This window comes from Andrena cerasifolii, chromosome 1 (genome assembly GCF_050908995.1).
Source record: "Andrena cerasifolii isolate SP2316 chromosome 1, iyAndCera1_principal, whole genome shotgun sequence".
Taxonomy (NCBI): domain Eukaryota; kingdom Metazoa; phylum Arthropoda; class Insecta; order Hymenoptera; family Andrenidae; genus Andrena; species Andrena cerasifolii.
The window spans coordinates 29435038-29458453 of NC_135118.1; the positions used below are offsets into that span (position 1 = coordinate 29435038).

A 23416-nucleotide genomic window follows, 5' to 3' on the forward strand; every position below is an offset into this window, starting at 1 on the left:
AATCTTTCTAAAATACACAAGTTTCCTATATGAATTATTATTAATCTATGGTATTGTAAAAAAGAGTTTTACCAACCACCAGGGTGTGATAAGCACCGACGCTTACACCCTCCCTCCCCCCTGAATAAAAAGAAGAAATAACTAAGTTTACCCATATGTTTCCCTACTAAATCTCGAGAATGTTTCAACATCCAGAATGCATTCCATCTGGAGTCCCACACTTTTCCTCCGCGTTCTCTCCATTTATCTCCCACCTCGACAATCAAATGTCCCATACACAGCGAAGTTATCTTGCTGCAGAAGTGCAGGCCGGACAGAGGAGCCAGTGAATTCTGGCGCAAGGAGGGTAACGTCGTTCGGCCTGGCCGTCTTCCAAACGGTAGTAGATTGCTTGGTATTGCCAATCCACGTGCAACGATATCCTGATGGCATGCCTGACCTAATAGCGCCGACGAAATTCACCTCGCCTGCTCTGTGCCTCCGGGAACTAGGATTAAAGGAATGCCGGTGCACCTGGATGTTGCAAAAGTGGCACGGTTGGAACTCGATTGGAACTTTTACCCTCCATTTCCCGCGACATTATTATTACTCAAATATACGCATCAACTCTGCGGCGCTTGATTAAATAAAACCCCACAAAATAGTTACAAACCGAGTGCAGATCTAAAGGGAAATGAAAAGCTAGAAGAAAAAAAAATGAATACTTTTTAAAAGTTACACGAGTAAAGTGTAACGAATGAAATAAGTTCGCCAGTTTATTCGCGCGAGGGGTTTCAAAGGGGAAGTGAGCGCGAGAAAGATTGAGTTTGAAAGTGTAATGCAGGCACGTCCGCGGGAAAAGTTGACCAACAAAGGAGAGGCGCGTGGGTAAACGCGAGGGGGATGCTCCGCTCAGCTGTTGGGACGAGAATGACGAGTTTGAAAAGGTCAGTTTATAATTATATTATCGACTGCTGGATGGTCGGATTAAATCGACGAGGACCGGGGAAAGAGCGTTCGTTGGGACAACGAGGGGACGCCCGCGTGTATATTAATGCGAAATGGTCATGATTGGCCGGTGGCTGTGTCGCGGCACCTGTTGCACCTGCTTAGCGTCGAGTTTAATGCGAGAGCCAGTGCACAATCGAAGGAGATCGAAGCCTTAGCTGTGCTTCACGTTGCCACCGCGACCGGCCACAACTTTGCGAGCGAAACGCTCGTTCGCGGTCTCCTACGTTGCGATACTGGTGAAAAGGTCAGGCACGGACTGCCAGTGATGGAAGAACACCAAAAATGACGGACGACACGCACGTCGATGTGCTATTTCAGATAGCAATGAATGTCAACTCTGACGTTCTTCAATTGGCTTAATGGAACGCGAAATTTATGTTCTTTTGTTTACCTGCAGGTATTTTTATGGCCCAAGGGCGATTGGTACTATATTTCTGATTGAAATTATAGTAGTGGCTACTGCGAGGATGGAACTGTGCTTCTTGGGTGAAAGGATATCACTATGTGGGAATTTATACCACTTTTCTGAGAAATCATTGACTCGCACTCCTTGGATACCTGTACACTTGTTTACAGATAGTACATATTTAATATAATGTATTAAATTAAGTTGCTGTATTACAGCAACTATATTTAGAGTGTCAAGTGTAATGCAACATATTGATCGCTTGATGCACAAATATTGTATGCCCACTTTTTGTGAAATTGTGTATTTATTTAATAATTGAGGACCTCGCAGCAACAGAGGTATTAGCTCCATTTTTGACAGTTTTTATGGCGTGTGATATACGGAATAAAATGTACATCGTTTGGTGCAGGTTTGATGGAAATTCGATAACAAATGAGCGATTTGACGAAAAATTCGTCAAAATTAGGAATAAAAACTTAGCAGTTTGCTAACTACTACTTATTCTGTGTTAATATATATTTTTCAATTAGTGTTCTCTTTTCAATGTTAAGTCAAAGCAATAATTTTATAATTTTTTTTTTTTTTAATTTACTCGAAGTTGGTAAAGATGGAGCTGTACTCGTCTTGCTGCAAGGTCCTCAATTATAAAGTACCCTTGCATATTTTAAAATTGTTTTTCTTGAAAGTGTTAAAAGTAGACATAAAATATTTGTGCAGTAAGCCATCGATATATTGTAACGCAGTCAGCCCCAAAACACACTGCGCAATAAATAACTTAATACCACATACAATACACAGCGTCGCGGTAATATAACACTATTACAAAACCGCAAACTTCCTACCAAACCAGTGGTAACACCCAGTGCGCAGTCAGCCAAGTGGTACAAGCCAACCTTTCCCCAGGCAAGTAGTAGAAACTTGTTATGGTCAGACGAGCATCCAAACCCATGTATCGAATAAAAAGAGACGCGAAAGGAGGAAGAGAAAATACATCACTACCTTGTTGCAACATTACCCATTACCAATCACTGAAGTGAATGAATATTGTAGACTAGCGCCACACACCGTTTCTTACTATAAGGTTGGTGTTCCTTTCTTTGCGGTGGGGATGCAATAAAACTCAAAGAATAAAATAAATATAAGTACTTAAAAATAAAATAAATAGACTAAAAAACAAAAAAGATTAAATAGTTAAAGAGCAAATAATGCAAATAAAATAAATATGTGTGACGTCCCGGCCCCACCACGGTTTCGCGACTTAGTGTCGGCGAGCGCCACCAGAGGTCTAATCTTCTCGCTAGTACTAACTCCCAATCTCATTTCGTATATATACAAGTTCCAAATTATGTCCTCTTGTGTCCCTGAGTGTGTTCTAGGGCAGGGCCGTCAGCTATAGCCCTACTGATGAGTGTGGCTTTGACGGTCCCAAGGCGGAAACGCGCAACAAACCCCTTCTTTCCTTCTTGATCCTTCAAAGCCAATCCATCCACCCGCTTCGCACAGTTTTAGTTACTACTCCATTGCGTCGTAACCGACCGGCCTTTAGGGTTTAGGGGTGTTATGTTGGAGGCGACGGAGCACAAGAAAACCTTTAAAAATATATATCATCCCCCTTCTCGTCTAGAACAACGGTGTTCCGGCAATTCTGGACGTGACATATGTACACTCAAAAGAATAAAAAGAATAAAGAAAATACTAAATAGACGAAATATAAAATAGATAAAATACAGTTCAAGAGCAAAAAGAAATATTATTTCGATTTAATCTTCCCCCACTCGAAACGAAAATTTCATATGCACCACCCTAATACAACTCTCCTCAGCAATCAACCGCGATAATTAATGTAACAACCGCCCGCCTTGAAATTACCCCCGATACATGTCCCCTTAAAATGTCCACAGGAAACGTAGCGCGATTACCGTGGATTCAACGCGTGTTATCGTTGCCACGACCCCGCGTTTGCCTTCGCTAGGCTCTACCTTCAAGCGTATCGGAAGAAGCGGTCATTACACACGCCGCTGGTTGCATAGTTTATGAGAACGACGTGAAATCGATATCGCGCGGGCACGCTCAATAATAGAAACAAATCGGTTAGCCGTGCTGGAAGAGGAAGCAAAAAAGAAGCGTGCGACTGCAACGCGCCTCAGCTGCGCAGCCGGCGATAAGGGCTCCTGGTAATCACGTTTCCGCGCGCAGATTCGAGCCGCGTTCCGCAGCGCTGTTTGGCAACTGCGCTAGGATTAATTAAGGGCGCTTCGTTGCCCGAGACGAAATTAATCGGGCGACGTGGTTAGGCTAACACGTTCACTGGCACGGAGGTCAGCCGTGACCGGCGCTTGGCTTCTCACGAGCCAGGGTCCTCCAACCCGGAAAGTAAAAAAATTACGTAACTTTGGGGGTGTGTAGAGGATATACATAGGCACGTATTACGCAATTTCTTTTTGCTGTACGAGTCCACTCTAAGAGGGAGAAACTGCCTTCTGCAAAAGCGGCCGTTTTCTAATTTTGTGCTGTAACTCGCGGACTGTGAGAGACAGAAAAATGTTTTCAGACAAAAGTTACTTCTTTTAATTAGGACTATCATTTGGCAACTTATAGTTCTAACAGTTCGCGAGTTAAAACACGAAATAGGAAAATAGCCGGATTTTTGGGGGTCAATTTCATCCCCTTAGAGAGAATTTAGGCAGCAAAACCAATTGCGTAATAGGTACCTATGTATTCTGTACTTTTATATGCCCAAAGTTTGATAACTTTATTAATTTCAGGTGGTCACACATTTTTTAAAATGACTAAAGTAAAATGAATAACAATACTAAAGAATTTTTAGCAACGTAACTAACTAGAAAACATTGTGAAATAAAAAATTCTACTGTGACCTCCATGGCAAAATATAAAACTTGAGTGGTAGTCAACGGGTTAATAACAGCTGACAGCTGGACCTCGCCTTTTATTATTACACATGTTATCTAATTTCTATCTCTACTATTTTTTCTTTCTTGTTTTCTTACATGAATTTATCTTTTCTTTATCTTCTTCTTATTATTATTCTTAATGTCTACTGGTGCAATAAAGAATAATTACTATTATTACTGTTATTATTATGTATCATTTCGATGATACGAATAATTATGCTACTAATTTCTATCTCTACATCCCTTTACTGTAGATTCCAAGGATGCCATCGCCGATCGATCCTGTAGCATGAATTTTGCACTCGTTCCGACGTACATACCGCTTGGTAGAGGTTTATTCTGCGCGGGAGTTCAAGTTGAATGCGTTTCGATAGGCATCCCACAATACAGTGGTGATCGAATGAAACTTTGGAACTCATACTTTTGTATGCCTGCACGAGGAAGTTGATAGTAGGTTTGAAGTAATGGTCTGCTTTATGGGATAACAGAGCTATCTTATCTCTGTTATGAACGACAGTTCAGCGTTCAAATTTACTTTCGAGTGTTATTAAATAATAATAAGTATAATAATAATACTAATAATAAGTCCATGTGCATACAATTAACAAAAAAAGATATTTACATAGTTTTATGTTCCAACTAGCTTCACTACACGGCTTCGCTCTTAATTTAGATTCTAACTATAAAAAAAAAATTTATTTACTTTTTTCTATGAAAAAGTTACATTCATGTGGAATAGCCGGGCGTAATAATTTGAGGCACATTTCATGACCCAAGAGTTTACTGTTCGAAAGTTTTTAGGCGCCAGATAAACACACAAACGTATAAACTTTCTGCTTTATATAGCAAGAAAATTTCACTTCTGTTTCTGCGAGTCTTTAGTTCATTACTTCTGTATGTTTCTATCTTTGTAGCCTCTGCTTTTAGATTCCTTTCTATTTCTCTGTACATTCCCACTGTTTTGCACTGACACGTCCCACACGTTTTCTTATTCTCGCGCCCTTACATCGCCACGCCTTCTCATTTCTATACTGCGCACCCCCTCCGCTCGTGTATGTTCATACTTTCGTAGCTCTGTATTTCCGCCGCCCCCTACATTCGCTGCAACGTTTCTTTACTTTCGCCCCTGACGTTCCCGCGTCTCTCCATATTTTTATATTCGCACGTGCTCACCTGCCACGTTCTGCTCTACCAATATCGCGCGCTGCTGCAGTATCGCCACCACAGCTCCTTGTAGCACCGTCAGGTGCAGCAGGGAACGCAGAGTTACGTTACGATCCTCGCGTACCACTCGCTACGTGGAATCACTGTCACAGCGCAACAAAAATCGCGCGGTTGGCAAAGAAGTTGCAGATATTGTAAAAAACTGTAAATTATTGTTACTATAATACTTCCAGGGGGCGATCCCTTGAGTTTAGGAGACCTTAGGCGGGCTTGCTTTTCCTTTTTAAAATTATTAAGGGGAGGTTCCGGTCGAGAGCCCCCAAAAATAGGTGATATTTAGGAATTAATTAAAGGAAAACTACTATATATAATTTAATGGGACTTTTTGCATTGTATTAAGGATGTCTTAAGTTAGAGAAATATATTTTTTGTTTTATAATTAATCATTGCAGACGGCCCTGGGTAGCCGTTAAAGTCAAGGCGTCAAAAAATTGATCCAAATCGGCGGGCGCTGTATCTCCAAAAGTTATTATCCGATTCGACTGAAACGTTGTTTATTTGGAAGATTATTCTTTTGGATAAGGGGGGGGGGGAACTAAAAAAATACAAAAATAACATTTTTTTTAGAAAATAACGACACTTCAAGTTTGAAATCACTTCCCCCTGTATTTTCGTCCTTTTAACGCCTTTGAAAATTATAAATATTTAATTTTTTGTAATTTTTTCTAGCCCCCCCCCCCTAGCTAGAAATATATTGTTCAAAATAAAAAAAGTTTCAGTCGAATCGGATAATTATTTTTGGAGATACAGCGCCCACCGTTTTTAGAACACTGTTTCGAGAAAAACGCGTTTAAAGTTTTACGTGAGTGCCGAGTGGCCGGGTGTTACCCATGCATTTGCCGCTACTCAAATGCCTATAACTTCGGGAATTTTACGAACTTCAACAAATCCTTTTAAACACGTATTCCTAATTATTTTTTACACGAAAAAATCACGCGAAAAAATCAGGATTTCAACTTTAAATAGCCGCCATTTTATTTTAAATTAATCTTTCTGAAATTCCCTCCGTTAATCAGTGGATACATTAATATACTAACGAAATCTTTTTTGTTTTTTGATTTTAGATAATCTGGTTCCAAATGGCAGTGCTCACCGCAAAACCAAATTTTTAAAAATGCTTCTTGGATGTCGCTTGTTATTTTATTATAAACTTAAATATTTGTATACGAAAAAATTACCAAATGTTCTTTAAATGTTGCTCTTTGAAACGCAAAAAGTTCTGTAAAAATATACGCTTCCGCTTCTTCAAAAAAAATTCACAAATATTCGCCTCTTTTCGACCGCCTGACTAGGCATAACCCCTTAAGCAAAACTTTCTTAGCCTAAACGGAACATTCCTCAACCTTCGCTGCACTCCAACTGTTAACAGACCCCTCCCCAAACGACTCACCTTTTGGTGCCTCTAAAAAGGAGGGAGTATTTTCCAAGTAAACATCTCGTCAAGCCCTGTAATTTGGGCTACGAGTCATTAAAACGCTACCCTTGTATTTTTAGCCCTCGCCTCATTAACCCGGAGCCACGTATTCCGCCTATTTTATCAAAAACAAACACGCATGTACGAAGTTCCATTTAGTTTCAAGTCGACCCTCCATAGCCCCTGCTAAATATGGCTACCTACCCCTCACAAACTCCTTCCACGTGTAATTTTGCGTCCACGCGTATCCTCCGTAAACAAGGTAGTTAAATCGTTTTGTCATCAGGGAACGCGGTCAAAAGAATAAATAACGAGGATCTGTTTACGCCTTGCGTCGTTTCCGTACAATGGTCCCCCGCGTATTGATTTCGACTGGCATAAAGGTTCACGACAGATGAACCATTCAAATGCATATAAGGAGAGTGAGGCGAACCTCTGCAGCGGGTATTTTTGAACGTATGGAGATCCTCGGTTCATCGCAAGTAATTCATGCCGGACAATGGTCGATCGAATCGACAGTCATGTCTGCCCTGCGCAGTGGCGGCCAAAAGGGTGTCTAAAATCCCAAACGGGTCGACCGAATTTTATTCTATGCTTCTGATTTATTTTTTCACGTAAAATGGCCACCTTTCTGCTTGTACCACTAAATAAAGTGACTCGCAGGTTTCTTCGTGTGAATTAAGAAGAATAAACAATTTAGGAGTTGAAAGGGTAAACGATGAACCAAGTGGCACACGTGAGAATTTTCAATATTTTCTTTTCAACCGCAGAGACGTTGGTATTTATGAACTCAGCTGTATTTTGCGACACCACTGGAAACTAAAATAAATTAGTCTAGCACTTACAGCGTTTGCCACCCTATTCAGCATGGAATTTACATAATTGTTCCGCTACAAAAATAATCTTTGCCTTCTTTGGAATTTACGTAGATCGTTTATCATTTCAACTTCTTATTTGGGAAAGTCACGTCTGCCTTTTGCTTCTTGATACCTAGACCTAGATACCTAGATTGGCGTTACTTGTACCAAGTTATGCAGAAAGATACCAACCCCCAATGGTATGAAATTGTGTAAATATAGTTTGAAGATTTCAATTGTTAAAGGAAAGTAGTTTTATTTCTATTGGGTACGTTTTATTTCCGCGTTATTGTTTTACAGTGTTTTATAATGGGTTAATATAATTTTAAACTTTCTATAGATTTCCTTTTTTAAAGCTGAAGTGCCGATAGAAAAATGTCTGCTAAATCCCGTGGAATAATCAGATTTTCTCCTAGACCCTTAGTTTTGGAAATAAATTCAAAGATATCTTCAAAAACGGGTGCATTTCGGGTGTCCTTTTCCCTTTGATTGATGTTTAAACATATTTAAACGTTCATAATGCAATAATAATTTATATCCTTGTATTCGGGAGAGTTCATAGAATAATCTGACGTAACGAGCAACCAAATAAGTATTACCGTTTCGACACAAAAGATGTTCAAAGTAGAAAATTTAGTTTTTTTTTTCAAAATCGAATTTCTCAAAAACTGAGGGCGATGGCGACAAACGGTTTGCGGATTCGTTTTCAGGGCACGAAAACCTATAAGAAACGGCTATTGAATGTTACAAGTCCGTAGAAAAGTCAAATTTCGTCGAACTGTCTAATTCTATAATATAACAGTTATTCTGTGCGTTGGTAATTTTTTGTTCGCAAAATGATGGGAAGCGCACTGTGTTTAACCAATTTTTTGTCATTTCGGGGGTTCGTAGGTTGATCCATAATTTTAATGCAAAACAGAAATGTGGTCGAACGAACGTGACAGATTTTTGAGAACAAGTGTGCGAGTGAAGGTAACAGGAAACCCTCTGTACAATTTTGTTTTAAAGTTACTTCCCCACGGAACGTAACAGGAAATTGGTAAAATTAATCGAGAAACTTCACGGCAGGGAGTCACGTGCGCGGGCAAGGTTATTGTCACAGCGAGCTCCAGTAACGACCTTTAAGGCTGCGTTCGATTAGTTGCACTTCTTCGGTCACTGTGTTTTTGCGTCGCGCACGGCGATCGCTGTTCTTCCCCGAGCGGTCTCGTCGTTTCTAGAGCGTTCCCGAGGCGATAATGAGTTCCGTACCGTAATTGCAGTCGAAGACACAACGGCCCGACGTTGTAAAGGGTGCAGGGCGAACGGGAATACATGCCAGCGTCGAACAACTTCCTTTCCGCGAGATATCGCTCATTACGTAATGAAGACATTGCACGTTCAATGACTAAGGTGAAGCTCGTGTGTAAGAGTCAGCTGTGAGAGACGTAATACGTCGTACTACGTACTTATGTATTCGTGACAGCTACATTTGCAGGAGTGACGTGTGATTATGGTGATTTTTAAGATCATTCGTTAAGTTGAATTGAAATGGCACCTAGTAGTATCGTAGGGGTGACGTTATAAGTAACGAGGGTGGCTGTGAAAATTAAAAATTCATAACACAAACGGAGGTGACTTTACGAAGCTTTTTGATAATTTTCAAATACCACGCGAAAACTATACATTATAAAATCCCGAACCAATACATTGGTTTTAACCCTTCGTGGTCTCGTGGGGTGTGTCGCACCCCAGGATATGTATTTGCCAATATGCTCCGTGATTAGGCATAAACAGGCGGACTGTTATATGTATTATTAGTAGTATTTGAAAAGTTTAATTTATGTTATGTTTTTGTTAACTATTATTATCTCATCTTAATTTATCTTTGTTATTTTATTTTATTTTATATATATATATATTTTATTTATTTCTCTTATTTTTATCTTTCTATGTAGTAATATTAATAATTTTGTATCTCTGTACACTAAAGGGTTTCCCGTTAATAATAATAATAATAATAATAATAATAATAATAATATTTCTGTAAATTTTTAGATCTTAACCGCGTCGCTACCACGGACGAGATATCCCACGACATGGTATCTGTCGTACGATGATACAGACGAGTTATCTCGCGTGTTTCTTTAGCAAGATAGGAGCTCTAATTTGAAGAAAACTCAATTTAAAAAAAATAACATGTATTTAATTTATTATTCGCTAAGATGTTTTGTAAATTGATTTTTCTTCAAATTAGAACTCCTATCTTGGTAAATAAACATGCGGGATATCTCGTCCGTGGCATCGTACGAACGACAAAATAATAATATTAATAATAATAATAATAATAGTAATAATAATAATAGTAATAATAATTCTTTATTGCGCAGTCCATTTTACAAAAGAAAACCTATGAGAAAACGAGAAAGAGAAAGAAGAAAAAGAATAGTTGGACTTAAATAATTTCCCGGGATATTTCGCCTGTGATAAAATTTAAAAACTCGGTGAATTTTAACAGAAAAAAAATTAAAAAATCGCTTCTATCTAACGCTATTTTTTCAAATACGAATTAAATTCGAAGTTGTCACAAAATCACCCCGGATCGAGGGGGTAAAAAGCAATCCCATTAGTCACAAAGTCACCCTCGTTTACGATACGTTTCTCGAATACCAATACGTAGTACGTAATATTCTAGGAAAATAAAATTGTAAATACTCCGTGAATATTATAATTTCTTAAATATTAATTTGCTAATTCGAGCGCGTTAAATTCGACTTGCGTGATAGTCTGTTTCATCAACCTCTTAATGTTTCCTCGCTTCTTTTTTGCTCTTTTTACGATTTAAACACACAGTATATTAAAACAAAACATCTATTTACCAATAACATTTGTCGAGTAAATTGTTTATGTATCGCTTGAGTCAGTTATCAATTTTATCATTTTATTTACATCAGAAATAACGTTAAGACACATTCGTACCCGCCCTAGGCAAGGCGAGTTACCTCGTCCTTTGTCATGCGTTACCATTTTCCAGCGAAAACTTGTGCCTGTTAACAGGTTAATTCCGCTGTCGCCGCGTCGCACGACGGCCGCGCGCGACCGCCGCGATATTGGTCCTGCTTCTCGTTGATTAAATCGCTAATGCGACATCTAGACACATCGTTAATTGACTTGTCCGCACGTACCTGAGTTGGAACCTTTTGTATCCATAGGCGGCGGGGGGTCATCAAGTGGCCAGTGCATGGTATCTTCCGTCTGAGGAGACGGGAAGCTGCAACAGGGGCGAAACACGTGTATTGTTATTAAATATCGATCCCCGCTGTCTCGTGTCTCGTAACGAGACACGTCGTTAGCGACGGGCGCTCGCTTTTTACAAGGATCAATTTGCCGGGGCCGCGGGGAGACGGAAGGGGGAAAGGGGGGTGTCCCTTCTTTAATAAACCACTAAATCGTGGCGTTAATAGCTCGGCGTAATTGACGGGGGAGCGACGATCGCGATAACGAAAGGCAAGTCTGCTGTTTCGCCGACGAGAGATCGTGCGAAGTCTAACAGCGCCTTTGACGAAGTTTTATAGTGCCACGCGTGACACGTACACACCGTTCCGTTCTACTTTCCCATTTTTCTGCGACACCGCTGATTGATACCTCACCCTTAAAGGGCGGATACTGGGGGTGTTCCTTTTGGTTTCTGACTTAAAACAGCATTGAAGTGTCTTTGTACAAAAAAAAAACCCTGCAAGTGCCAATAACCAAATTCTATGTTATATAGGGTGGCAAATTTGGGGGAGCCGCAAATTTCGGGCGAAAGAAATCGGGGAAGGTTTAAACGCAAAGGCCTGAGACAACTTTGAAAACAACTCAGTTTTTCTTCATATAGCGAATTAGCAGTAATTAATGTTAAAATTGTCTCGACTCTTTTGAGTTAAAATATTCGAAGATATCTCGCGGAAAGGGCGGCGGACATTTCTCACCCTGGGGGCATCGAATCTCGCAACTCCGCCCCAAAAGCCCCTCGAAGCCACCAAAATCCAGAGGGTTGGCTGTGTCTAAATAAAACGGGTCAAAGTTTACCCTGCATCCGCCCGTCGAAGGTTAAGACCTCCCTCGAGGAGCGAAAATAAAAGATCCCTCTGTAGCAAGAAACACATTCTTCACCCCCTCGTCTTTAACGAGCCGAAGGAACAAAAATCTTCCTCGCGAGTCCGAGGCGGGGATGAATTAACCCCCGGGGAGAATAACGCGAAGCATCGTCGAGGATCATCGTCAGCATCCCCCGATCGCAACGAGCTCGATGCAAGGTCCGTGGAAACCAGGGGATCGTTACGAGGATCTGAAGCGCCACTCGAACAACGATAATTCGTATTGTTAGTCCGGATCCCCGGTCGCTCGTTCTCCCCTGCATAGATTATACAACCAGAACAAGGGTAACCAGCAGCTCGTCGTTACTTCGAAGGACGCGTCCGAGATAATCGCGAGCGAAGCCTGGAAGAAAAGGGTACCAGCGGCGCGGGGCGCTCCTAACGAACTTCTTTTGTTCGAGGATAAATTGAATTCAGTCGTGCGAGCGTATCGCAAGCGTCGTTAATTGACGATCGTCTTTCGGCCGCTGCTCTCTGCAGCGCGAACCTTCGTTAATGGGGATCTTCGGCAGCTGTCGTTAAAAAGGGAACGGAGGCTGATCGAATTATCCCTCGTTGCCTGTAATTCCACCCCCCTTCGAGTGTATCGCGAATGAAATTCACTGAGAAATGGTCGCGTAAATTCGGGAGCCTTCCTGCAGAGCAGCTGACGATCGCAAAAACGATTCCAAGTTCTAATTGTACATTCAATTACAGCTCGAGAGTGGCAAGAAGCCTAGCCGAAAGTGGAACTTTGAGAAATGTCCGCGGCCATGGTCCGCTGCGAAGAGGGAGGATTTATGGTCTGTTTTTGTTCCTGAAGGGGGTCAGGAAATATGGCTGCGGGTGAGACGATTCTATTGTATAAGATGTTTCCCTCCAACCATCGTGAAAATATTCCAAGGAATCGTTTCCTGTCTGTTGTCGATAGGGGTGCGCGAGCACCCGCGTATCGAGGGGGCGTAGTAAAGGTCTGCGCACACATATCGTTTCTCTGCGTTATTCCCTATTCAGTGTTGGTATTATCAGTGGTAAAAATTATCGTTTCCCTGTTTTGGAATGGAGCAGTTATAGTGGCGTACTCAGGATTTAATCTTGAGGGAGCGGAGTTGAAGGGGTAAAATTAGTTTTAATGGAAATTCCATAAAATTCATTAGGCAGATCATACGAATTTATTTAAAGAATAAAACCCAGCTTTCTTTTCACCTTACAAAGTATTAGTTCTCACCAGAGATGGGGAAACAATTATTTGAAATTAAAATTTCGTACACAAATTTTCACTTCATTTTCGCTTCATTTACTTTGAGGGAGTTTTTTCAGAGCTGCTTCCGCGGTAACTAAAAAAATCTACTATAGTTTTAATCTGAAAGCTGAGAACCAGAGATGGGCAAACAATTATTTGAAATAAAAATTTCGTACACAAATTTTCACTTCATTTCCTTTAAGAGAGTTTTTTCAGAGCTGCTTCTGCGGTAACTAAAAAAATCTACTATAGTTTTAATCTGAAAGCTGAGAACCAGAGATGGGCAAACAATTATTTGAAATAAAGATTTCGTACACAAATTTTCACTTCATTTCCTTTAAGGGAGTTTTTTTCAGACCTGTTTCCGCGGTAACTAAAAAAATCTACCATAGTTTTAATCTGAAAAACTGAGAACCAGTGATGGGCGAATTATTTGAAATAAAGATTTCTGTCAATTTCGTACACAATTTTTTATTTCAAATAATTTTGTAAATTTCCTACACAAATTTTTGTTTCGAATAATTTTTTGCCCATCTCTGGTTCTCACCTTTCAGATTAAAATTACAGTAGATATTTTTAATCACAGCTCTGAAAAAAATCCCTAAAGCAAATTACTATTACGAAATTAAATTCACGCAATTGTTGCATTAAAGTGTGCACTTTAGAATGCGCATAAAGATTTTTAAATTAAAAAATATTTTCAATGAAGAGAAGATTGCCAAAGTTCGCCCTGGTTTCACTAGTCCTATATACGCAGCGCCTTTAAGGAGCGTCGAGTACCGTCTTGCGCAGCTTCTCTCCCGAAGGCAATTTTCTGGTCGACGACTATAAGCCTCGAAATTGCTTTTCGAACCGGCTGCTCGCCGAGGACGGCAATTTCGTGGCCCAGCCGAACGAAAGAATCACGGTCGGCCATGTCGCGGTTGCGCAGTTCAATAACGCCCGAGAAGAATGGCGAGGACCGGTAATCCGTGGATTCGCTGCGTCTTGAGGAAAACCTGATGGTTTAATCAGCCTTTCGGAGGCAATTAAACGGATTCCACGCAGACGCGGTACACGCGCATGGTTTTCTCTGCGGTCGTCGCTGACCACCGATGGCATGCGTGCTGGGGCTGACTTCTACGCCGCTTGGGAGCGTTTAGTTGGGGGATGGACTATTTGCGCGCGATCTGCGAGCCAGCAGCTAGGCGCGGAGGGTTCTATGCCGTGATAAATGACCGAAGATAGAAGCCTGGGGCGAGAGTGCTTGGATTGTTGGTGAAACTGAGCAAGGCCGTCTGTTCGTTCTACAATTCTTAAGGATTAATGAAAGCTATTACTGTCTGAGTTTTTTTTACAATACAATGGATTAATGAAAATCCACAGGGGAGAGAACTCGTGTATTTTAGAATTGATGTCAATTATTACCTGATTTATTGCAATAGGTAGGTCGATCTTGAAATTTATATGTTACGAAATTATTGAGGAATATGGATTTTATCAGCGTTACGAATAAGCCACCGAGTTCCTTTAAGGGTTTACGCCACCCTGAAAGTTTTGAAACACGATTTTTTTTTCTTTGTATTTTTTTATTAGGTACGTGAAGTTTTAAGATTAATTTAAGTCATTGTAGACGCAAAAATTCCTCAAAATAGCCGAGTTATAGGCTTTCAACGAGGCGCGGATGCCGATATTCCGCAGCAGGTAGCGACCGTTCTACTTTTCTTCTTTTGCGTTTTTCTCGAAACTACATTTTCGAAGATGACCTATCGAATATCTCCGAAACTATTTGTCCGATTCAGTTCAAACTTGGCACGCATATTCTTAATGGTATTATCTACGATGTAGCGTATCAGTTTTTCTATCCTATACCCCATTCGTATATAATTAATGGTTTAAATTCATTTTTTTCATGTGAAAATCGTATAATTTTTTTCACTTTGCTCTCATTTGTGCAATAATTTTTTTTTCTCAAATCCCTATGCTACATCGTAGGTATTTTATTAAGGAACACGAAAATCATCGGGTTTTCGATTTCAGACGAACATGTTCGTTATAATTTGATAGGTTAGTCACGCGTGTAACGGCGGACGAGCTTCGCGGGAGAAAATTTAACTCGGTCATTTTTTAATATTTTTGTACAGGATTTATACGATATATGCACTAATACATGCTCTACCCATAAGAAAAAAATAAATAATTTTCAACCTCATAGTATCAGTAAAAAAAATTCGTCTAGTTTAGTGCTGTTTCCAGCGCCTCAGGGTGGCGTAACCCCTTAAGAGGGTGTCAATGCGTCGGTTGGGTGTTGTTTAGAGGAGATTTTGGGGGGTTCTGGTTGTGAGTTTTTGAGAATAAGAGATGCTTGAGGAGAGTGTTTTAATTTTGTTTTGGGAGAGCTTAAAGTCAATATAGAGAGTTTAAAAGGCTGTATTTATATAGTTAATATTTCTCGTTGAAAGTAGTTTTTTCAGCTGCTATGATTTAGAACTCTATTTGAGTCTGTATTCTTCTGTGCAGAAGGGAACGGTATCGTTGCTATATAGGTAGTATAGACGCTATAAATCTGCCGTTGGTATTGACGTATTACGCCAAATGCGAAGATTAAATCCGAACCAGGAATATATTGGTATTAGTACCTAACCCACATCGGTGGGTTTCCATCTTAATATAGTCGGGGTAAAATCAATGGGAAACTGTCTTCCAATCAAGCTAACGTGTCGTAAACTTCAAATCGTGTGACAATCAGAATAAATGAAGAAGAGTCAGCAAAATGGAACTGATCACAGTTAAATAGATAACAACGCACAGTGTACATTAGAGTGCAAATTACTTAAAAAAAAATTGTATCTTTTTCGCATATTTCGGTATATGCCTCCCCCTTAAATGTTTAAAAAATAGTCCTCAAATAAAAATTCCATTTTTGTGTTCGCCTTCATAAATAAAAAGTGTTCTAGAAGAATTTAAACTTTCAAGATTTAAGGAAAATTTTTTTTAGCTTCTCGGACTTTTTTCGAAAACCGTTTGTCGCACGAGAAAAAGTAATAGAACATAAAAGATGCTCCTTGTCCGGATCTACAACTTTTGTTTGACATATTTTTTGATTTCGTCAATAACTTGGAGGATATTATACAAAATCGACTTCGCGAGTTGTTAAATAATTATTTAAATGTTTAAGGGCCCAGGGGTACCCTTTCCCTTTATCCGATCGAGCTCAAACTTTACACGGATTTTTTTTAATTACTTGGAACTATTCTGGAGGGTGCTCCGAAGAAAAATAAAAAATCGAAAATAAGAGCTACCCTACTGTGCATGTTTTATTTGTATTAGTTTTAGTTTAATTTTTTGTTTTATGCTCTAAATGGTTAGCCTTATAACAGTATCCACAGCAGCCTCGCCTTTACTCCAATTACAACTTTCACTCATCCTTATGTATTATATAATTCAATTGAGTAATAACGACGTAATAATAATAATAACAATAATAATCTATCCATCTATGAAATTCTTTTCACAAAACAAAGTATGTCTGTTTCTTGAAAAATGGTACAGGAATTGTTGAAATTTAGTTTGCAAAGACTAGCGGGTCACGAGTTTCCCATCGAGTCTAAACAAATATGGCGCGCCAAGCCCAAAGATTCCACTTCACGAAGCAGTATGCCAATAAAGATACTTTGAAGAGGCTGAGATGTTCCTAACCGTTGTACAGTGTGGTAATAAAAAAATATCACCCTGTTCCTTGCTGCTTCCCCTGTAAAACGTGTATCTTACAAACGACTTCAGCAAGATCGTAGTAAAAATAAAACTCGCAAGAGTTTCCGTCAACGCGAACTTCAACTTTCTTTCAAACGTTGTTTCCGACGATGTAACTTTGGAACAAAAAAAAATACAAAAAAAACTAGCGATATCAGCTAGTGGCGCGCTCAGGATTTAACTTCGGAGGGGGGTTGCCGAGTTTAAGGGATGAAAATATATCCTTTGGAAATTCACCAAAATTCATTAAATGATTATAAACATTTATTTAAAGAATGAAATCCAGTTTTCTTTTCTTTTCACAAAGTCCATTCTTTGGGGGTGCGTGGCACCCCCTCGGGGTGCGTTAGTGATATCAGCGTTCTTTTACGTAACGTAATATCTCAAACGAAGCTTAACAGAAAAGTCATGTTGCAAATTTAGAAAATCATAGTGAATACTTAAATATTTAAATAAACACCCGCTCCTGAGGGCGCTGTCTACGCGTCTGATTTTATTAAAAAATTCCTGAAGTAGTCGCAACATTTTGAAAGATATATTTTTTATACCACAATAACGCACCTTTCTTTTCGCTTTTACATGGCCAATAATATGCGCTCTAAAACGGTTTTACCGCGTTGCAACGATTCATCCCCGCGTAATATTCGAGCGAATTCATTTCCATCGATGGCGCGGGTATCGATTTCGGGTCGTAAACGGTGATCCACATTCGCGCAATGTTACAGGGAGGCACGTGAGACACGCGAAAGGTTTCCACGCGCAGATAACGACGGCGAATATTCACCTACAGCCACACTTTTCGTTCGCTTTCTTCCAGAAGAATTGTTTGCTCTGTTTATTATCTTCGATTCGAACTCTTCTTTTGTCCGCGGAACCACTGGTATCTTGCAAGTGGAGTTTGCTCAATAATTTACTTCGCTTCCTTCAGCGGGCACGCGATGCAATCATGATTCTCCTTTTCTTTCCTTTGTTATCCGCTTTTGTTTGAATCTCTTGTCTCTTGCTATTCCTGTAAAACAGCGAAGTTTGCTCCTCGACATCCTCCATGCCGTCAGCTGACCTTGGTGCACCAATGGGGAGGGGGAGGATTTGATTGCGTTGTACGTCAAAAGTAGCAGTTTCAGAATTTATAATAATATGGTAGCTTTCTGTTATTTGAATTTCTTAGGAAGAAATAATTTTTTTTGGTTCACTGTACTCGACAGAGGTACAGAATTTGAAGGGTTCAATTATTTTGCATAAGTTTTTAGGTAGAATTAAGAATTTTGAGGATTAATATTTTTTGAGCGAAGATAAAGTTTTTGTGAGTTGTGCCTTGGGGAATATATGAATTCAAAATGAAGAATGTTGAAGAAGAATGAAGAATGACTGTTTATTAACAGATATGCAACTGTAATAATTCCTGAATTATATTTGGCCCCTCTGTGATTTTAATTTATGTGTGCACCATAGGGTTAAGGAAAAGGGCAAAACTTTTATGCATTTTCACTCTTGTAGTACAGTCACAAAAGATGCAATGTTATAATAGGATTTTAACCCTCCGAGGTCACACTTTATAATTACAAATTGGTCACGTGGGGTTCACTGCACCTCAACTTCTTTTTTGAGTTACCATTTTCGTGTTTTTTAATCTTTTAACTTCTGAATGAGAATTGCTCAATCATGTTCTAATAGTCATTTCTCTAGAAATATAAATTTTGACATGATGAAAATTGTAGTTGCAAAAATAGTTGTGGAAAGAGGCGATATTTTTTGTTAAAATTCACCGAATTTTATAAAAAGCTTTTAAAATTTTACTAAAAATTTACAGAAATATTGGCAACGAAAAAAAAATGTCTGGGGTGCGCTACACCCCGTGTGACCACGAAGGGTTAAGGGGATATTCCACTGTGAACGCTCAAAAAACCAAGCTATTTTTAAAGATTTTTTTCTCAGTAAATACAACATATAATGAAATAAATCTTTTTGGTTTTTATTAAGCCACTTTTATATTATAACATAAAATTTTTTTAAAAAAATTGTAATTTGTTTTACTTGCTTTTTACAAAGCGTCAATATGACACCTACACAAAAACGGTATGTTCGTGGTGCAGGTGATTTCCCGGCTTAGGCTTATCTGAAACAAAAAATTCAGAAAGATTCTAAATCTGTACGAGTGTCGCTATCGCCTGTAGCTCAATTCACAATTTTTGTAAAAAAATAATCGAGAGTTTTCTCGGGGAACATTCGAGAAAAGACCATTTTGGGGAACTTTTCTTTCAACCCGGTGCCATTTTGTTATTTCTAAAAAAAAATTGTTACTTGAGCTACGGGCGATAACCACACTCATTCAGATTAAGAATCTTTTCGATTTTTTTGTTTCTGATAAGCCTAAGCAGAGAAATCACCTGCACCACGAACATACCTTTTCTGTTTAGGTGGCATATTGACGCTTTGTAAAAAACAAGTAAAATAAATTAAAAATATTCTCTTTAATTTTTTTGGTATAATATAAGAGTAGCTTAATAAATATCAAAAAGATTTATTTCATTATATGTTGTATTTACTGAGAAAAAAATCTTTAAAAGTAGCTTGATTTTTCGACCGTTCACAGTGGAATACCCCCTCGAATGAAAAGTAGAAACGTTAATTTTCCCTTTATATAAAAAGAGTTACAAAAATCCGCCAATGTTCATGGAGTTTACGGTAATTGTTTATCACATCTAGGACTTTCCCGCCGCCGGATAAATCGTTTCGCAGCAAAGCTTCCCCCGCACCGACTTCCGCCGCCGCGCCGTCTCACCAGAGACTGAATTTAATCCCCTAATTCCATTATCTCCGTTTAACCCGACTTAATGATATCAAGGCTTTCCTATCGCCCGAGAAATTCATTCGAACTCCGGGCAGCCCCTCTATAAACTTCCCCGGAGTGTGTCAACCGGAAACCCCAAGCTTTAAGCCCAATTCTAACGAAAACGGAAGAAGTTCCACCCCCAAACGAGGTAAGTCAAGCCCCATCTAAATGCTAATAAGCGGAACGTTGCTTAGAGGCTACGTTCTAACGATTTATTACGAACTCTGCCCACTGTCCTTTAAAATCAAAACTCCCGCACCAAATCACTGTCTAAAATTATATCCACCTAGAAACCACCCTCGAAAATTTTATCAAGAAGAACGCGGGAGATTCGAACGTGGAGCTCCAAAATCTCCGAAGAATTAGCATCCACGCTCCCCATAATTTAAATTCCAGCCTCGCTAAATGAACCTCTGTTTCATCCTGCACGGTGTCATCCTGCCCCAGAGTCCCAAAGCTATAATTATGCGCAAACTTCAGAACGAAATAAAGTGAAACTTCCGGAAGGCAGCAGTGCGACGGAATGTTATCTGGGGTGCAGCAGAGGGTCGCGCCGCCTATAGTTCCAGCCAATTAAAACCGACCATGTTTCGCCGAAGACATCTACGGCTCTGGCGGCGTGAACGTTGTATATACGTGGTCCTGGATATTTGTCGGGGAACACCGAGGGAAGTGTTGGCGGAAAGCCTCGATGGTCCGCGTCGTTTCTCAGTGCTCGGGGGACGTGATTGTTTTCGGACGCCGAAGGGTTCTCTGGGGAGAGTTTCGAGTCCACCGGGGCAAGAGATAGACGTGATAGAGATCGACCTCTCGTTTCTTCACCTTTAGAACGACGTGGCTGTACCTGGTGCGAGAGCCACGTGCTCGGCGGCTGTGTGGGGCTTCGCGTTCCTGACCCAACTATTTGCATTTTGCTTCGAGGGCTCTGCGATGTTCTGGTAATTGGGTAGCTGGTTCTCTGTGGAGGGTCTATTCGCTGGCTTTGGTTGGCTAAGGGTGAATTAGGATTTTATAGTTTGCTTGAATTAGCTAGGTGTAGTGTTGCTCCTCGAGAATCTCTCGGGGAATTTTATAATCGCTTATTTCTTATTTCTTGAGAAATACTGTATTTTCTCAAGAAACTTAAGGGGAGGTTCTGGTCTAGAGCCCCAAAAAATAGGTGATCTTTAGGAATTAATTAAGGGAGAACTACTATATATTTGTTAATGGGACTTTTTGCATTGTATTAAGGATGTCTTAAGTTATAGAAATATATTTTTTGTTTTATAGTTAATCATTGCAGACAGCCTTGGGGAGTCGTTAAAGTCAAGGCGTCAAAAAATTGATCCAAATCGGTGGGACCTCTATCTCCAAAAGTTATTATCCGATTCGACTGAAACCTTGTTTATTTTGAAGACTATTCTTTTGGCTAGGGGGGGACTAAAAAAATTACAAAAAAGTAGTTTCGCTTTGCACAAATTTTGTTTTAAATAAATAAATTTACCAATTATATTTAGTGTCTATTTTTTCATTTACACAAGTTTTGTATAAATTAAACAGGAATAATCGTTTAGTTAAAGTTTTCCTGTTTTTTTTTATCAATTTTTTCAACATTATTCCAAAAATATAATTTTTGCAATGTTTATTTCAATTTCTCGAGAATTCTCGAGAATTCTCAAGAAATCTGATCTGATTTCTAATTTCTCCAGAAACAAATAATATAGAAAAATCAGGAAGACTACTTAGGTAGGCGAGTCTCTGTCAAATTTATATGCAGTGTTTTTATGGATTTATTTAGGATTTTGGTAGCCTATTCACTTAGGCAATTGGATCCTTGTGAAGATTTTCTATTCACTCTCGTTAGATGCTCAGTTATGATTAGGATTTCGCAGTATTTTATTTAAGGTAGGTGGTTTTCTGTCAAATTCGTACGCTGAGGTTTTAGGGTCCTGCTTATGGTTTTGGTGTTCTATGTATTTAGGGGACCAATTTTATTTAGGCTCTTCTAGAACTTCCTGAAGATTTTCTATTCACTCCATTTGGGTACATAAATAGATATGATTTAGGATTTTACAAAGTTCTATTGGAATTAGGGTAGGTGGTACGACGTTGAATTTATATGCAGTGCTTTTAGGGGTTTATTTATGATTTTGGTGGCCCATTAACTTGGATCTTTGCGAAGATTTTCTATTCACTCTCTTTAGACGCTTAGTCACGATTACGATTTCGTAGTACTCTATTTAAATTAGTTGAGTGGCTCCACATCCAAATTGTATCTAATATCTTCGGTTCTCTATTTGTGATGTGGATGTCCTATTTAGATGGCTTATTCTACTTAGGCAACTAGATATTTTTAAATATTTTCTATTCACTCCCTTTAGATGCTTACTTAGTTATGATTAAGATTTTACAGAGTTCTATTCGAACTAGGGAAGCGACGTGTCGAATTTGAAATCCACTGCTTTTAGGGGCTTACTTGTCCTACTTATAAACGTCCCATTCTACTTATGCAATCGTTACGCTGTTACACCGATCTACATGCAGTACGTACATGTTTCTTTATCCAATTCCTATCCCCCACCTGTAGTGGTTTACCTGTGATTTTGACATCCCACTTCACCACCCCATTCTACTTACACCGCTGGTACACTGCCAGATTGCTATCCACATCCTCTACTCGTTCAATTGTGACTCTGCGGTGTCCTATTCTACTTAGGTTGCCGTCTTTGTCGAAACTTCCATTCACCACCCTTCATCCCCTATCTGTGATTTCAGTTATTTGCACACAAAGTTCCCCACCAATCTCTGACTACTACCTTTACCATTTTCTATTAATTTTTAAATTGCAAAGCAACTAATATGCACCGCGATTCAAAAGATCACTCGTCGAAACAGCCGGAACGAAAATTCCTCCGTTCAACAGGGAAGAGAAATTCCGTTTCCATGCGACGCAAGATACAGAATATATAAGATACAAAATTCTTCAGCTGCCTCTGATATCCGAGAATTTCGATGCTGGGTTCATTCATATTTGATGACCCGAACTGGGAAAATCAATCGGCCGCCTCCACAGCCTTCGCGCGTTGATGGGCTAAGTCGTTTCTGATACGCTAACACGCCTCATTTTCGGGATGACAGAGGGGGTGGGGGCGGTGTTACGTCAGAGTGGAGTATAAACCACCCCTGTTCCAACGCCAGGTACGTCGACTGTCAACTGATAAACACGCGAAGGCACTCTTCAGCGAATTTTGGCATTTCGCAATTTCACCCCCTTCTGTTTGCGTCTCGTTCCCCTCTGCCGTGAACGGTTAAAGGGAGGTTCGTGGTAGTGGCGTTAAAAGCAAAGCAGTGCTGCGTTGGCTTCATAAAATGGCTGACGCAGATAAATACCTTAAGGGACCGCTATGGTATTTATAGAGCTCTTAACGTTTTAATTAAAGCTTCAGGGGAATTGTTACGTAGGAGCTCTGTGTTCAGTTATTTTTTTCAGAGGAAGGGTACAGTTTTTTTTCTGTGAGATTATCGTTGCTCGATCAGCCGTGCCTTTTTCACCCCATGCGGACAGTTTGCATGGCTCGACGCGCTCCCTTGGGGGTCACCGTACTAAAATCGCTCCGCTTTGCTTACGGTGTTTTTAGCGGAACACTCGATCCCTTTATCGGTGCAATTATTGTTTACTGAACTCGGAATTGGCAATGCTGAATTGGGGGTAATTGGGGATTTGGA

At 39.7% G+C, this 23416-nt stretch overlaps 1 protein-coding gene across 9 annotated transcripts in view; it reads right to left on the reverse strand.

Annotated features, from left to right (window-relative positions):
* The window catches only part of Wwk (anoctamin 8 white walker), a 45881-nt gene that overhangs the window by 18222 nt on the left and 4243 nt on the right, over positions 1–23416 (reverse strand). For all 9 annotated transcript variants that reach the window (XR_013086708.1, XM_076822887.1, XM_076822905.1 and 6 more), the window contains exon 2: positions 10971–11056. Coding sequence is in view for 8 of the 9 variants with exons in the window: in XM_076822887.1 (XP_076679002.1) it covers positions 10971–11056 (86 nt within the window). In the remaining variant the exon portion in view is untranslated. The remainder of the gene's footprint in view (positions 1–10970; positions 11057–23416) is intronic.